The sequence below is a fragment of the Megalobrama amblycephala genome, linkage group LG16 (assembly GCF_018812025.1).
Source record: "Megalobrama amblycephala isolate DHTTF-2021 linkage group LG16, ASM1881202v1, whole genome shotgun sequence".
Lineage (NCBI taxonomy): Eukaryota > Metazoa > Chordata > Actinopteri > Cypriniformes > Xenocyprididae > Megalobrama > Megalobrama amblycephala.
The window spans coordinates 18,479,645-18,496,974 of NC_063059.1; the positions used below are offsets into that span (position 1 = coordinate 18,479,645).

The 17,330-nt window shown below is 34.6% G+C and overlaps 1 protein-coding gene across 10 annotated transcripts in view; it reads left to right on the top strand.

The window, feature by feature from the left end:
- The window catches only part of LOC125249746, an 81,630-nt gene that overhangs the window by 43,271 nt on the left and 21,029 nt on the right, over positions 1-17,330 (top strand). For all 10 annotated transcript variants that reach the window (XM_048162109.1, XM_048162115.1, XM_048162117.1 and 7 more), the window contains one exon: positions 14,783-15,223. In XM_048162109.1, coding sequence (XP_048018066.1) covers positions 14,783-15,223 — 441 coding nt within the window. The remainder of the gene's footprint in view (positions 1-14,782; positions 15,224-17,330) is intronic.

Here is a 17,330-nt window from a genome sequence, read left to right on the forward strand (position 1 = left end):
TTGCAAGACTTTTTTAAAAATTGTTGAAAGTGATGTTGTAATTCTGCAACAGTGGGCTTTACAGGGTTAATTACACAGACCTATGGTTTTATCTGACAAACTGTTTGATTAATTTCACTAATCTTTATTTGTCTCTTTTGTCATCTCTAAATGAATCTTTAGATTTATTGAACCACAGAATAAAACAGCTGAATCATGGGAGAAAAGAAAGAGATCATTTATACACTTTCTGCTTCCTGTTGTGACACTCGTGCAGTTTGCATAGTTAATCACAGCTGAAGTGAAATAAATGCTATATTTGAGAAATACACAGATGTTTCAGAGACATTTTCATTCAATATTTTATGTACTGCTTAATACAGCATCTGTTAGTACAAGAATAAAGTTCAACATATTGTAAATATGAGTGTAATTTTAACTGTAAAATATTCTAAAAATGCTATGGAAAAATACTGTTAATAGGTTAACAATAAGTTCCTGTACTATATACAAGGAAAAAAGCTCTAACCACACATTTTATGTAATTTTACAGTAAAATGCTGTTAATTTCTCACAATTACAGTTTTTAGAAGTAAAAAAGAACAAATCGACATAAATTACACTCAAAAACTTTAAACTGATGTTTCCACAATTCCACATTTGAAAGTATTTTTTTTTAAATAATCATGTTTCTTAATAGTTTTTTGTTATCAGTTAGGGTTACAATAGGCTTTTATTAGGGGCCAAGCACCGAAGGTACGGAGGCACCTATTGTATCCGTTGGCGTTCTTTTTATTATTATTCTTCCGTTTCTTCTTCCGCTCTTGAAGTCTATGGCAGCCCATAGAACCGTTTGCGGGAAAGTTATGAAATTTGGCACACAGTTAGAGGACAGTCTGACCTATGTCCATAGCAAATTTGGAGTCTCTAACTCAATCCCTCTAGCGCCACCAGCTGTCCAAAGTTGCACTTATGTTTATGCAAATAACTTTTGAACCGTAAGGGTTAGAAACAAAATTCTTGTTTCCTCTGATTCCTTGGGTCAAGACGAATCGATTGCACCCTATGACGTCATTTTCCGTCATGAACATTTTTCCGCCATTTTGAATTTTCTGAAAAACGTACTTTTTCGAACTCCTCCTAGGCCGTTACTCCGATTTTCATGAAAATTGAATCAGATCATCTTCAGACAATGCTGACAAAAAGTTATGGAATTCAAGTCGATTCCTCAAACTGTTTTCGAAAAACTCGCAAACGAATTGTACGTAGTGCTTGCGAAAACAGAAGTAAGGCTGTATTTCCGCAATGCTTTATCGTATTCAGACCAAACTTGGTACATGGCATACATACTGGTGCGGAGATATGGAAAATGGACATTTTTGCTTATAACTTTTGATGGGTTTGTCCAAAAATCATATATTTCGTCTCGTTAGATTCAGGGCATCATGTCGAGTTGATTGATATCCAATTTTCCCATATCGGCCATTTAGGCCGTCAGCCATTTTGAATTTTGTGCTAAAATGCTGTATTTTACGAACGCATTAGCGTATCGTTATGAAACTCGGCATGGGTCATCAGAACAATGCCCTGAAGGAGTCTGAGAAGTTTCGGACCAGTGCCACCTTGTGGTCAAAAGTTATTATGAAATTTACAAAAATGTTAATAACGTTTGAATATATTTACCGATTGTAATGAAACTGGTCTCAGTAGATTCCTTGGGTCATGCCGAGAACACGGATATCAAATTTGCTATAGTTGGCTGAACTTCCTGTCCACCATATTGTTTTTCTTTAAAAACATACTTTTTCGAACTCCTCCTAGACCGTTGCTCCGATTTTCACCAAAATCGAACCGTATCATTTTCAGACCATGCAGACAAAAAGTTATGGATTTCAAGTCGATATGTCAAACCGTTTTCGTACACCGGAGCAACAAATCTGAGGCATGATGCAAAAACGACTCTTGAAGCTGTATCTCTGCAATGCTTTGACATATTGACACCAAACTTTGCGATTGTCATTGTCACCTCACTCTGACCATACCACATTAATTTGGTCACAGCGCCACCTATTGGTCGAAAGTGATGAAACAGTAAATCCTCATTTTTTTTAATCATTTTTCAGCTCTTTTGCCTAAAATTATCTTAATAGGTCTTTAATTGCTCACTGTTGCAGTTGGTCTGATGCTCACAGCCATGTTGGCTGGCTTCTTGTGCCGTTTTTGTGCTTGGCCCCGTAATTGCTGCTTGCAGCTATATTGTTACATCTTCTGTTTAATGAAAGTTTATTGCATTATTTAAATGTTGTGTGTTTCAAAGATGGTGTTTTGTGTTTGCGTGAATGACTCTGAGCACCTTCTTTATATTATCATATTTGTCAGCTTGTGGAAAAGCTACTTGTGATGAACTTTGATTCTTCATGTGGATTTCTCTTTTACCACCTGCACTATTATGGTGGTTGTCAGTATATGTTAAAGTTACAAAACCGATTTTAGTAGCAATGTGGGTTGTTGAATTTACTGGTTTACATTAACATTTTCTTGTTTGTAAATTACAGTTTTATACTGTAAAATTTACAGTTCTGTAAATGTATTTATAGTTTTTTTTGTATTTTTTACAAAATTATTCTGGCAACCACAGCTGCCAAAATTATTTTGTAAAAACTACGAAATTAAATACCAATGATGTGGGGTCTGCATTTTATTGTGATAAACATGACACAATATCACACCGCGACTATATGAAAAGAGCTTTTACTGTTATAAAAAACAGATTTGTGAGCATTAGTGGAACTGAAGGTGCCATAAGAAACAGGAAAACACATGGTCGTTGTCATGTGGTTAATCCAGCCAATCGTGGAACAGCTGTTGTCATCAGAGCTCGTGCAGCCGCTCATGAGAATCACTCTCGGATTGCTCTTGCGATATTTTGATGCCATACGTCACAGTGACATGGCATTGGCGCTGTCTTAAGTCAGACAAAATTTCTAACTGGCATGTACTACTTAAAGTCAGCTGATGTTTGGTCTGCACAGCACTGCATGAAGTTGAACAAGCCTGAATTTTTTTCAGTTTCTGCCGCAAACAACGGCAGTGACGTGACACAGCAGAACCCACAATTCAGTTCGGCAATGCATGACGTCACCCATTCAAAGTAAATGAGAAGCATTAATGCCGACACCCTGTGTGAATGCACCGTTAGGAAGGTCAAACAAATGAGTTTTGGAAAAAGGGTGGGAAAAAAATGTGTCTCTTTGATATAGCAACAACAATAGCCACGTTTACATGTACACTTTTTTTTTTCATTCCGATTATAATCATTCCGATTGAAAGATTCAGTGAACTGTTTACATGAGACGTTCATCTAATCCGACACATTACATGTGATATGCGCACATTAGCAAACATTGTCCTGTATGCCGCCTTGTATTCCTTGTAGGCCTCGTCTCCTTTTTTGTGTATTCCGTGGGTGGAGATTATTTAAATGTGTAACATTGTGATTTCACAAGATCCGGAAAAATGTGTTGTAGTCCAGTTTTTCATTGTAGTTCTTGGAAGGTGGATTCTGTTAAATAAAATATGTCCCTTTGGAGTGGACTTTGAGCTTTGTAACTTTGCAGATCTTTTCTATGCGAGTCAAACAGCAACATTACACACTAAATTTGAACAAGTGAAAAAGCATAATAGGACCCCTTTAAACAAATTACAAAACTTTTGTGCAATCTTTTTGACTGCAGCATTACATTTAGGCCCAGTTTACACTAGTGTGGTTTCTTTTTGAAATGCATAAGTTTTGCTATGGTTACACCTGTCGTTTACACTTTTTGAACCTCGAAAACACTGCAGACCCCGTTTGAGTTTGAAAACTCTGGGGTTGCCTTTCAGTATAAACGGACCAAAATGGAGACTTTTGAAAACGATAGCATGGTTGCCCACCTTCGCTCTGCGTATCCTTGACAACCATGTAAACAATAACATGGAGACTGAACTGCAATCTTGGCATAAACAACAAAGTGCAGATAAGATCTAAGTAAGAAATTAATTTCACAGTGTAAACAGCTTCTGTGATTATAACGGGAGTTTTTGCGAGACTGCTTACCCAAGTTATGGACGGATTCAGTGATCAGGAACATTCTCTGCTCGCTTTCTGTAAATAATTTATTCCAGTTAATGTAATTTGTTCATCATGCTGCTAAGATAATAACCAATTATATCTTGGTGATATCTTGATTTTCCTATAAGTAAAAGCAATAAAATAATCATAAACTGTTCTTAGTTTGTTTTGTCAGTGTAGCCAGAATATGACGTGCCATTTTTGCAAACACAAAAAGTTTTTATGTATTCTATTAATCAACATTAGTAATCATTATTACAATATCAAGAGCAATGATCGGCAATAATTTTTGTCATAATATTTGCCTACCCAGTAATGAGTTTCTGTCTGTTAATTTTATAATTTATATACTTTTTTATGCTGTTTACATAATGAAATCGTTTAAATACATGTATTCCTCCTTTGAGCAACATTAAAATAAACATAAGTCTGTGTAAATAAACATAAATGCCATGTCAGATTCAGCTTCTGTTACACAGTTGCACCTTGTACCTAGATGTAAACTGCAGAAATGAAAAAAAATAAATAAACTGTGTCGATTGTTTTTGGGAAATTCAAATAGGGACGTTATCTTGTTAATGACAGTTATCCAATTAATGGTAAATAGGAGGCATAGTTTAACATCTTAGTTTGTATTCTAAAATTTGGCTCTGGCACTGCTGCCTTGTAAAGTTAATGTCCATGTTACTGGACACTTTTATTTATTTTATTTATTTATTTATTTTAAAATTGTTGGCTCCCATTGATCTCATTTATGTTAATCTGTTGTTACACAGTGGAGGTTATTTTATTTTACCGTTTTACTTGTGTGTCTGTGTTATTAAAATAAATATTTATTTTTATTTATTTTATTTATTTGTCATTAATTAGTTAAGATATGCAGTGGTAAATTTGATAATGGATTTTTATTCTTATTTTACATATTTGCCTCTAAAGTAATGGAAAAGTCTTGGAAATTTATTGGTAGTGTAGGGTCTGCACAGTTTAGAAAATGAGCAGATCCCGCCATAAACTGCGTTTAAGCCTCCATTCAGGAAACTTTGGTTTGTAAATCTCACACTGACCCCAGCCTGGCGGACACTAATGGATCACGAGACTCTTTTTATGACTAGTTCGATAGATTCCTGAATATTGGCCTGCCCCAACATCATATTGGTTGAACCACAAGGATTGATATGTTTTGAACACGCCATAAAGCCAATGCCATCACACTCACCAACAATCGGTTTTGCGGTACTTTTGCCAAACAACTGAACTCGCTGGAGTGCTACTGGGAATCTGTGTTGCAGATTTTGGCACATTTGTCTGAAGAAAACTTTAGAGTCTAGAAAGTCATTGTAGCTAAAGACATAAGTCTCGTCATGTATTTCCAATCCGAGAATGATCAAATTATTTTTAGATGATGCTATACAATTTTTTAGATGGGACTTCCTTTTTGTGCAAACCACAAAAAACATGAGGTATGAACTGAAACATCTAATTTGTTTCTGCTAATTGGCTGTAAGAGCAGAATTTTCAAATCCAACTTTTGCCTACAGCTCAGACGTAACCATGAGAAATTTGCAAATGAAATGATTTCATTTGTTACATTTTTACTTCAGTAATTTATTTTTGTTGAATCCTATGTTGACCTGTTATGATTAAATGTCCAATTCAATGAACAGTATTTGAGTTCTACTTTAGTATTTTCCTAGATACAAGTTTACAGGAAATGTGTTTTGAGTTGCAAAAAATAATCATATCGTTAGCCTCATAGCATAATTGCCTAAGTATCATTTGAAAATGAATGACTTAGGCAATTATGCTATGAGGCTAACGATATGTAAGTTTTATAATTATGACCTTTACCTTTTTTTAACAATTTGCTCACACTTTGAATATCAGGTAGGCTATTGTTAATTTAGTTCAATAGCTCTTTTCACAACTTTGCATGGTTGCAAACACATATACATATGAAAAAGAAAGACGTTAGCCTACATACATGTAAATATTTGTAATTATGACAAATAAAGAAAACAACATATAGTCAGTTTGAAATGATGAAAGAAATTCACATACCTGATCAGAAGTTTTATTTGCGTATTCCTAATGCACTTCAATGCACCTACTGTAATACACTTTTCCCATTAATGCTACTTTAATGGCCCTTATTTGCATTTTGAAATATGGACTGCAAAATATTATGAATTATTAAATTAATTAATTTAATTAATTCAACTGATCCTGAGCAAAAAAAAAAAAAAAAAAAGTTAAAATGTCAAATAAATCCAGAAAAAGTTTACTTCATGAAAAGTAAATCATTTTAATTTATGCGTCACATATAAATCCGCAGCTTAATGCAAGACTGCCAAATCATTTCATTGTGTCTATATTAATAATTTATTATATTATATTATATATTTCTATATTAAAGCTGCAGTCCGCAACTTTTTTGGTTAAAAATTATCCAAAATCAACTTTTGAACAAGTACATAACCAGCCAGTGTTCAAAACTATCTAATTATCTTGTCTTGATTCACAACAGTATGATTGTAATAATGTTTTATAATAAGAGCGACATGGTGGATTTCCACGGGAAATTTGAGCATGCAGCAGTTCCTCTGTGTGTCATTACATCACGTCCGTAAACAAAGGAAGGAGTCCCGTCCAGGCTAGTCAGTTATATCATGTGAGGATGCTGCTGGTAGCGGCACATTTATAGCCTTTTCTCACAGCAGCTGAAATAATTAAACTAATAATTTTGATGGCGGATTGTAATCCTGAAAGGTCCAAATGACAATCATCAGTGACAGCTGGAGATTCAGCCGTAGCCAAAAAGCAAAAGACTTTGGACTGTGGAATGACTACAGAAATTGAAATCTACAGGTAACGCTAATACACACTAAATACACAGTCACGCAATGCTGGTGTTGTTAACATTAACAATTTGAGAACAATATAACAGTAATAATAATTTGCACGGTTTGGCATGATCCGAGCTAAGCGATCGTTAGATTTAATCATCATTGGCAGCGCAATTTATTGTAACGTTAGGCCTAATGCTTTTTTCCTCAGTTGGTCAGAACAAAAGTGGCAGACATGTTACTTACTTGTTCAGATGATATTTTCCAGTGAAAATTCTTATATTGGTCATACTTTCAAGACGTAGAATCTGTGATTCTGAAGTGCAGTATCCACACCGGTGCGGTGACTGACAGCAAGCATTAAGGCCCTTTCACACAGGACGCGGTATGCGCTGCGCTCGCCAAGCTCTTCAGATACAAAGCGATTTGCGCTGCGCTGGCCAGAGCACAGTAGGCAGAGTTTTCCAAACTTGTATTCGGGAGTTCTATACGTCTAATCATTTGATTGTTGTTCCACCTTTCGGTCAGCAGCAAAGTATATGTCCGATGCTAAGAAGTGAGCAATAGCAATAGCCCTGCTTGTAAGAAGAAGAAAGAGCAGCTCTTGACAGTGTCTGTCATGTCTTCATGACACAGCTTTTCTCCTGATGTCTCTATACGACCAGCAAACTTGTATTGTATAGCTCTGGAAATTCCAACACAGTAAATAGCTGTTCATCCATTTTGCTTTCCGATTGTTTGGATGCCCCGTTGCTATTGGTCGCGCGGGTAATCGTCACAGAGCGCTGACGAGCTGTGCCGATGCACAACGCACGTACAGATAACTGTTCCGCATATGACTGCAATCGCATGTTTCAAACAGAGATGGCGACAAAGAGGAAAAGTTGCGGACAGCAGCTTTAATTCGGCGATTCACAGTCTTTTAATCCATATAATTTGTGCTGTCATTAATAATGTCTGCGCGCTTATAGCTGTACTTGTAACAGTATAGAGAAAACACACAGTAACACCAGTTTAGTGTAGTTTATATATGTGTGGTGGCACAACAGGTAAGCCACTCCGCTCTTGTGCGACAGCGGCCCGCGTGACCCGGGTTCGATTCCAGCCCGTACTGCCCTAGTGAAAAAAAAGTATACTAAGTATACTTGCAGCAAGACTAATTATTAGTATATTTCAAGTGTGTTAATGATTAGTTCATTTAAAGTGTGCTATTTTGAAACAACTAATTTTGTACTAAGTATATTTAAGTTGAAATTAAGTAGTATTAAAATACAACTTTAAGTATATTTAATATACTTATGTGTACTAAATTGGAACAACTTCAAGTATACTTAGTACACTTTAAGTATATGTCTGTGTAGGGACTAATTACATGCTTGATTAGTGATATTAAAGTGTACTTAATTTGTGTTATAAGTATACTTCATTTGTGTTAAAAGTATAATTTTTTGTTATAATATACTTTGCATTATAAGTATACTTTATTTGTGTTATAAGTATACTTTTATTTGTGTTATAAGTATACTTTATTTCTGTTATGAGTACACTTTGTGTTATAAGTACACTTTATTTGTGATTTAAGTACATTACAAAACACAAGCAATATACACTGAATATATTATTTTACAGGTAATAGTATATACTGTATGCTCAGTACCTTTGGCTTATTCCAAATATTAAACATTACACACTTTGCAGTCAATAACTATACACTTTGTTATTACTTCTACTTTGTATAATATAGTCAACATTTGAAGCGGATCAAAACCTTTAATCAAAGTTGTTCCTAACTTTTTTGATCCACTTCAAATGTTGATTACTGTACTTTGAATTACATAATCTCACACAATACAGTTGTGCTACTATTTAAATACAGTTTAACACATTTTCCCAAAGTTGAATGCATTTGTTTTCAAGGCCATTAAAATAAATAAAATGTAACAACATCACTAATGAAGAGACATATTTCATTGACAAATCCAATGGTTTTTATTTAAACTTAATATAGATTCAGCAAAACTTACCATGTTTTTCATTAAAGAAAAAAAAAATATTGGACCATGGTGACCCTCTATACACAAATACAAATTACACATTATATTCCATTTTCTGATGATCTTCTCATTGTGTCTGATGGCACAATGATGACCGCAGAGACTCGTGAAGAACAGCATCTGTTGACAGAATATACCAAAGATATAAGACAGCATGTTCAACTCTTTATTCACGTTTACAATAGTCTGTCTAAATCCTACATTGAACCAATACTATTTTTGAACAGTAAATGAGGATTAGCAGCAGGGAACTGTATCAGAATGGCATGTCGATATTGTTTTCGGTACATAGTCAAGCATAAAACACTTTATGAATTAATATCGTACAGAATACGGGCCGATTTGACCAATCATATGAATGTTTTGGTGCTGCATACAAACATGTGCCATAAAACACCACACAAAAACTCAAAAAGGAGATATCAAGCCGAAATATCGCTCTCCGTTTGTTAAAGAAAATAAAATAAAGTTTGTTAACTGTAGACTACAACTCACCTCCCAATAGCAGCACTTTTCTCCGGTTCTTTCAGGATCGCGTAGGCCATTAGATTAGCCGGTTGTCGTCGCCATCACGGTCAGGCTGCGATGTCACTTGATTGAACTGGTCAGAATCCCCAAGATTGAGCGATGTATTGCGCTTTCAGTGTTTTATTAAATAAATTATACATTGCGACATTATACTTCACCTGAGTGACTGAGCGAGGAGATTCAGACGACGACCGTGACGTCAGCTGCTCTGATTGGCTGAAGGCAGTGAGCAACAAAATCTGATTGGTCACAGACCAAGTTGAAGAGACATTTGAATTCCTATAAGTTTAACCGCTCAACATATTTTTTCGCATTACTTGTGCTGCTGGTGTGTTGTTTAATATAGATTTGTGTGTACGATTGTAAAATGATTCTGCCAGTGTAAAACTTAATAAACATTTACACATATTTGGAAATTGTATAGGCTACACTGCATATACTAAATGGGCTTGTAATGCATTCATACTGAAATAAATAGCACAAGTAATATAATTAATTCCAAGGATGAAGAAGTAAACTTAAAAAATATACTCAAATTTAACATTAGATACACTACAACTTCAGGATATTAAATAATGTATTTTTTAAATATACTTTCAGTGCATTGTTACAATGAACATTTTCAGCACACTGTTAAAATATACCTCAAATATATTTTATAAAGTGCAAATAAATACACTTTTAAAAAATAAACTGAACTTACACTTCAAGTATATTTTTCTAAAATATATTTTTAGAAAATATACTAAAGTACAATTATTTTAAAGTGTGTTAAAAGTTGCATTGTGAAAATATGATACTAATATACTTTTTATATATTTAATGATAGTACATTTTTGTTAGTATATTTGCAGTGTACTATAGAAAAAGGGAATATATTTAAAATACAATAAAGTATACTTTTTTTTCACTAGGGTGGTTCTGCATTCAGTATACATATAAATCTGTTCCCATTGTCTCACTGATGTTCACTGGATAAGTTACTGGTATACTGGGGCTGTCTGTAAAAGGCATATTCTAAAGCTGTAACTTTATTTATAAAGATTACTTTATTGTAGCCTATTTGAAGCACACTATAATGATGCCATTAGCACACTACAAGTTACCTTGGAATGCCATTGCAATGTGTTTTAAAATCACTAAAAGTTTGTTATCAGTATAATATTAATGTATGTTCAAACACTCTTATAATGTAATTGAATTGCAATTCTAATGTCACCAAAATACATTTAAAGTTTATGCTGAGTGAATTCTGCATTTCAAAACTTAAACACAGGAGTATATTTAAAGTGTACTTCATTATACTTGGAATAGTTCCACTTTAGCACAAACAAGTGTATTTAATACAACTTTAGTTGAACTTCAGCACTGCTTTTGGACAACTAAAATGCATTTAGTACAAAATTAGTTGTTCCAATTTAGCAGACTTTAAGTATAACAATTTATAGTATGCCACAAGTACATTTAGTTATACTAAAGTACATACAAATAAATTGTGCTTAAGTACACAATTTTTTTCACTAGGGAATAAGCCAGGGGATCAATGCAAACCATCCGGTGCCACAAAGAGGAAGCCACCAAATTGTAAACCTAAAATGTTTAATATCACTATTAGTAAGGATAGTATATAATTTAAATGCAAGATATATATATATATATATATATATATATATATATATATATATATATATATATATATATATATATACTTGTACTAAATATACTTAAGTATATCTTTAGTTGGACCTTAACTCAAAAATACTTGTTCCAGTTTAGCAGACTTTAATTATACCAATTTAGTATACTAAAAGTACAATTGCAGGTATTTATATTAAGTACATGCAAATGTAAATGCAATTGTAGTACACTTAGCATAAAAATAATTGCATTTCAAATAGATTTTAGTATATTTATTTTTCACTAGGGTGATGTTAGTAAATCTGGCCCCAAGCCTTAAAGGTCAAATAGTCAACAATTTAATTGATGGGGTCTTGATTAGAACAATAAACATTAGCATGTTATTTCAGTCATAGAGAGAAGGCCATTTTACCTGTGTCACTTTCTGTGGAATAAAGTTCTGGTCAGATGTATTACAGTAGCTGCTTTCTGTCTAGACAAAAGGAAAATTAAACTTAAACGGTTCCTGCAATAATGTTAAATTACCCACCCAATTCCTACCTAAATTTAACATCTGCACAGGACAAAATATTTAGCACTGCCTTTTATGCTTAACTTGAACAAGAAAAAAAATATTCATTGTAAAATATGAAATAAATTTAATAGAGAATTTCATTAAATTTAGCTTTCTCATGCATGTCAACACATTGTTACAAAACTATTTTTATTTTTTAAAACAAATAATGTTTGTGTTTCTTGAAAATTATTGTTTCAATTAATGTTTTGCCAGATAGAACCTTAATAATTCCAAGCGAAAAGTGTTTTTTTTTTTTTTTTTTTTTTTTAATAATTAGAAGGTTCTGTCTGCATTTGACACGTTCCAAAAATCCCCATTTAAATTTGAGAGGATTTTGATATTGTACAGTTAGAATACATTTAGGGTCCCTGTCAATTTCATGTATGAAAGAAACTTTTTCCCCATATAATTTTTGCTATATGGAATGCAAAAACTTTGAAGATCAATATCTCAAAACTGCTCAGAACACAGATAGAACCTTATTCCAAGGGGACAATATTATCACGTTCCCATGGCATTTGTCATGGCCACAACAAAACTAAGTGAACCGAACATGTCCCCTCCCAGTCACTGTAGTTAGTTCACCCAAAAATTTAAATTCTGTCATTAATTACATGCACCCTCATGTTGTTCCAAACCCGTAAGACCTTCGTTAAACACAAATTAAATATTTTTTATTAAATCCGAGAGTTTTTTTTTTTTATCTCCCATAGAAAGCAATGTAATTACCACATTCAAGCTCCAGAAAAGTAGTAAAAACATTGTTAAAATAGTCAACGTGACTACAGTGGTTCAATCTGAATGTTATGAAGCAACGAGAAAAAATATAGATGCGAGCACCAATTTTCAAGGGTTCAAGCTTTTTAACAGTTATATGGTCCGATCTAAATAAAAGTTTGCATGCTTCTTTATAGTCATATGCTAAATCACAACTTTGCAAAAACCATAAGGAAAAACCTGGCAAGTCTTGTATCGATGGACTCGGCAAGGTTTCAGGAGTCTAAAGACATTACTCCCGTGAAAATAAGTCAACCACACCCAGAGTTATATGTTTTCAGCCAAAACCATTTAAAACATACATTTTTGAAAGCTTTTTAAAAGTTATAGCGCCACCTATGGTCCGATCTCCATAAAAGTTGGCATGCTTCTTTAGAGTCATATGCTTCCTTAATTCTGTTTAAGTTCTGAGTTTTCTTTTAGGATTTATAGGCTTTTGGGTATATTTAGCCACGCCCATTTTCTAAATGACCCTGTTATAGCAACCCAAAGAGTAAAGTTCAAATTTATTTTTTTTTGATAATTATTGTCCTGTGCTGGTTTTGGTCCGATCGGGCGAAAAACCTAGGACTAGTTCGCAAAAGTAGGTTTTTCAGCTTTTCGTGAATAATTAATGAAAGATTTGATTGACAGCATTGGTCCTTGAGGCAAAGTTGTTCAGCATGAGGAGATCTATCAAATGATATTGAACATGCCCACCGTGTTTCGTTCCGGTCAGCCTCCGTTAACCTTGTCTAATAGGTGCTCAAACTTCATTGGCCGATGGCGGCCATTTTTGAGATACGCCAATGTCCTCATAGACTATCATGCCCCCCTGGACCAAGACACTGCATGCCAAATTTCAAGTCGATCGGACTAATGGTTGTGTAGTTACAGCTGTTTTCATGGTTTTTATAGCGCCACCTGGTGTCCAATCAACACAATTTTTTTTATCGTGACCAAAGATTGAGCCCATACACACGGGAACCGAGTTTGGTGCAAATATCTAATTTCTTTCTCGCGTTATAGCGATTTTAGTAGAAGTGGCTCTGCCTACATTGTACGTTTTGGCGCCCCTTAGTGACTGTGAACCAAAATTTCGACTTTTTTTTTTTTTTTTTAAGAATTATTGATATTCAGACTCCAGAGAACATTTCTGCACTGGTTTGGTTCCGATCGGGTCAAAAACATAGGACTAGTTCGCAAAAGTAGGTTTTTCAAAAAAACCAAAATATCGAAACGTTGACGTTGTAGGCAGTATGAGTACTACCAACTCTCAAAATTTCAAGTCTCTATGACTTGCGGTTTGGCCTGCCGATCACTTTTAGGGGAGAATGCTGATCCTTGGAAAATTTAACAATTACAATAGTGTTTCAGCGCTACATAGCTGAACCACTAATAATTAAAGCTGCAAGCAGCATTTATCGGGGTTCAAGCATTTAAGGCCTTTAAGCACATATGCATAAAAATGTATTATATTTTATTTAGCAAGCATGTAAACACTTAGATCACAGATGGAAAAGACCATTTATAGCCAATACAGGTAATTAACTAAGGAAAAATACGTTTTTTAAAGATTTTTTGACAGTTATAGCGCCACCTATTGCCCGATGTCCACCACTTTTTTGGGGGTGTACTCATTTCGTTTTAAAGTTATAGACACTTATGTATGAGAGCATAAAAAATTACCCATGAGTGACTTTGATTGGATTTTTTTTTTTTTGCCACTTTATATCAAAATTTTGACATTTGGGCTATGACATTTAGTTAATGAACTATGGTTCTGTGTTTCCTACTCTGGTTTCATCTCGATCTGCCAATAGGGCACAACCATGAGGACCTGCTCCTCGTCCTCCCTGATCATGCACAATGTCCGTACGAGAAGCCATACAAAATACACTTGACATTTGATATTCAACAGTGCTTTGATCTGCCAGCATTGACACCATTTTCTTTAAGAGCTGCTGTGCAGCCAAAATTATATACCAGTTATCACTGTAAAGCTGCTTTGACACAATCTGCATTGTAAAAAGCGCTATATAAAAAAGGTGACTTGACTTGACAAAAATACATTATTTGCTAAATATTAAATTTAGGATTATATTTATAACACACACTCTATACACAACCAGACACTACAACTGAAAGATAAACTGAATGAAGTTAAAACTGAACTGCGGAAAACAAATCACTCCATTAACTTATGTTCATATATGTTTTATATTAATTAATAATAATTCAGTGAGTCACTTTTTTCAATGTTTTATATTCTCCTACACTGTACAATACAGTGATAATCATGTGTTTATCTCCACAGATTTTGTGAGATTAACAACATGAAGAGAGAAGCTGCTGTAAAGTTTCTGGTGAAACTGATTGTTGCAGCATCAGAATTTGAAACTAGTGGAGAAAATTATACTGTGTTGTTCACATCTGTGTGCAGCTACACATCTTTCCCCTATAGTGGAAGCTACACTAAACATCATCTGGATCAATCCAATTTCCTGCTGGATCTGTGTTCACATGTGAAGAACTATGAGACTCAAACAGGCAGGAGTGTCCTTCCAGCATTACAGACGATTTATCAGTCAGCTCCTGCAGTCTGGACCCTAAACCTATCAGAGAGAAAGAGCTCCATCCTCCTAGAAGTGCTGAAACTCCAAACAGAGAAGAAAATAGTAAGGCTGAGAGACTGGACAGATGAAGAGAGTGAAGTGAGGGTATTCCTCCAGTGTCTGCCCTACATCTCTAAATTGAGGTCTGTGTTAAATACTACCTTTATGTTTAATTTGATATGGGATTAAATCAGTGCCAAAATGCCAATAAATCTTGTGTATAATTGTTTTGTGAGAATGCTATTACAAAAGTATACAATCTCTCAATCTCTACAGTTTACAGATGTGAAATTTACAAACTTTGTTTGTAAAAGTATAACTTTAAATTTACATACACAATGTTGATTTTTACCACTTCTCAGTTATGAGCACATCTTTTTTGTTACTTTTGTTAGACTTTTTCAAATATTAATCATATAAAAGCTTTATGCTTGTAAGTGAGCTAAAGAGAAAAAAATTAAAAATCACATCTTCTAAACCAGTCATAAAATTTAATTTACAATGTTTTATATTTTAACATGCAAAGTACAACTGTGCAACTGGACATTGTTGAACTGGATAAAGGACACAAAAATGCTTGAGTGTGATTACCAGTGCAGGATGATTATATATATATTTTTTTGTTTATTTAAAGTGTCCCTGTTATGCTATTTTAAAGGTTCATAATTTTGTTTTGGAGGTCTCCTACCATAGGTTTACATGCATCCAAGGTCAAAAAAACTTGTAATTTTTTTCATAATATACACTGCACATCACCTAATTGCTTAAAGAGTCTTAAAATGGTTTATTCGAAGATTGACCCTGCGTTCCATTCGGAGGGGCTCATCCCTATGCCCCGAGAGAGACTGAGTGTGTCCGAGAGCGAGCGAACCTGCGCAAGAGTTCCAAACGGGATATATCGCCCTCCGAAGGGCACTTCGGAGTGAAAATAATCATAACCGCCATATTGAAGGGTCGTTCCAAACCAAAGTGCTCAAAACTGACCACTTCAAAGGGCCCTTCGGAATGAAGGATTTTGAAGGGTACAACAGATGGGCACTTCGGGCCCCCATGATCCTTTGCACAGGGAAGTTGTTTGACATCACAGAATGGGTACAGGAGGCTCGGAGTTCGATTTTACCTATAAATGTATGTATAGTATTTTTCTATACTACTGTAATATTTATACGAGTAAGATTTGGTACATTAATATGGTCAAAACGACATTGTACTTCAACAAAAATACTGAAGTACAATGTCCCTTAATCAGTCCATTCAAATGTATAAAATTCATAGATACAATATACAATATGGTGCGACAAACCAAAAATAAATAAATATATAAACTAACGTTAAACAAATGGCACAGCTTGCACAATCTACTTGATTGTCTCGTTAAGATGATGCAGAAGTGCGTTCCAAAAAAATAGTTTTTTTTGACCCCTACACCCTTCATCCCTTCGAAGCTCTCACTCCGGAGGGTAAACCCTTTGAAGGGATAAGGGCATACTGAGTGGCACAAAGACTGAGCGGCAGCATTGGTTTTTAGCGTGAATGCCGCGAAAAACACACAAACACGATTCTAAGGGCCCACGCACTTTTGGGGGCCCCCAGAGATCGGTTTTATTAGTAACAGTCAGTGCTCGAAGTGGGCCGGTACGCTGTACCGCCACTTGTCACATGTTGCCGGTACTCTGAATGCCCACACCGAAACGTAGAATCATCAGACTATTAATTCATTGTACATCGCGCATTCAGAGCTTTTATAAGTTTTACGAACTGAACAGATCAATTGTCTGCACAATATGACTGTGACTGAAGCCCAATTGTTTCATTTTGCATGAGTGGGGCACGAATCACCGTAAGCGCGTTGACCAGCGCGCTCCAAAAGTGTTAAGATTTGCACGAGCCGTTCCAATGCGACGCTGATGATAAAATGTGTGACCCATTTGGATTCTATTGATGATAGTAAAACGCTATGGTGAAAGTCGAACATGACCTAAAACAGCCACTAAAATGTCTAAAGAAAAGAGGTGAAAACATCATCCTGCAAGCTTTTTAAACTCATGAAGACCATATTTACTAGAATTTATCACATTCTTTTGTATTTATTATGGCAAATTTTGACTAGTTGTAGAATTTATAATAGATAATCTGTTAAGAGAATAGATTTCTCACCAAAAAATTATATTATTGCTGTGGCATGTTGTAGCTATAGTTTCTAAACTGTGTTGCTATTTTTCATAACAAATGCTATAAAAAGAAAGAAAG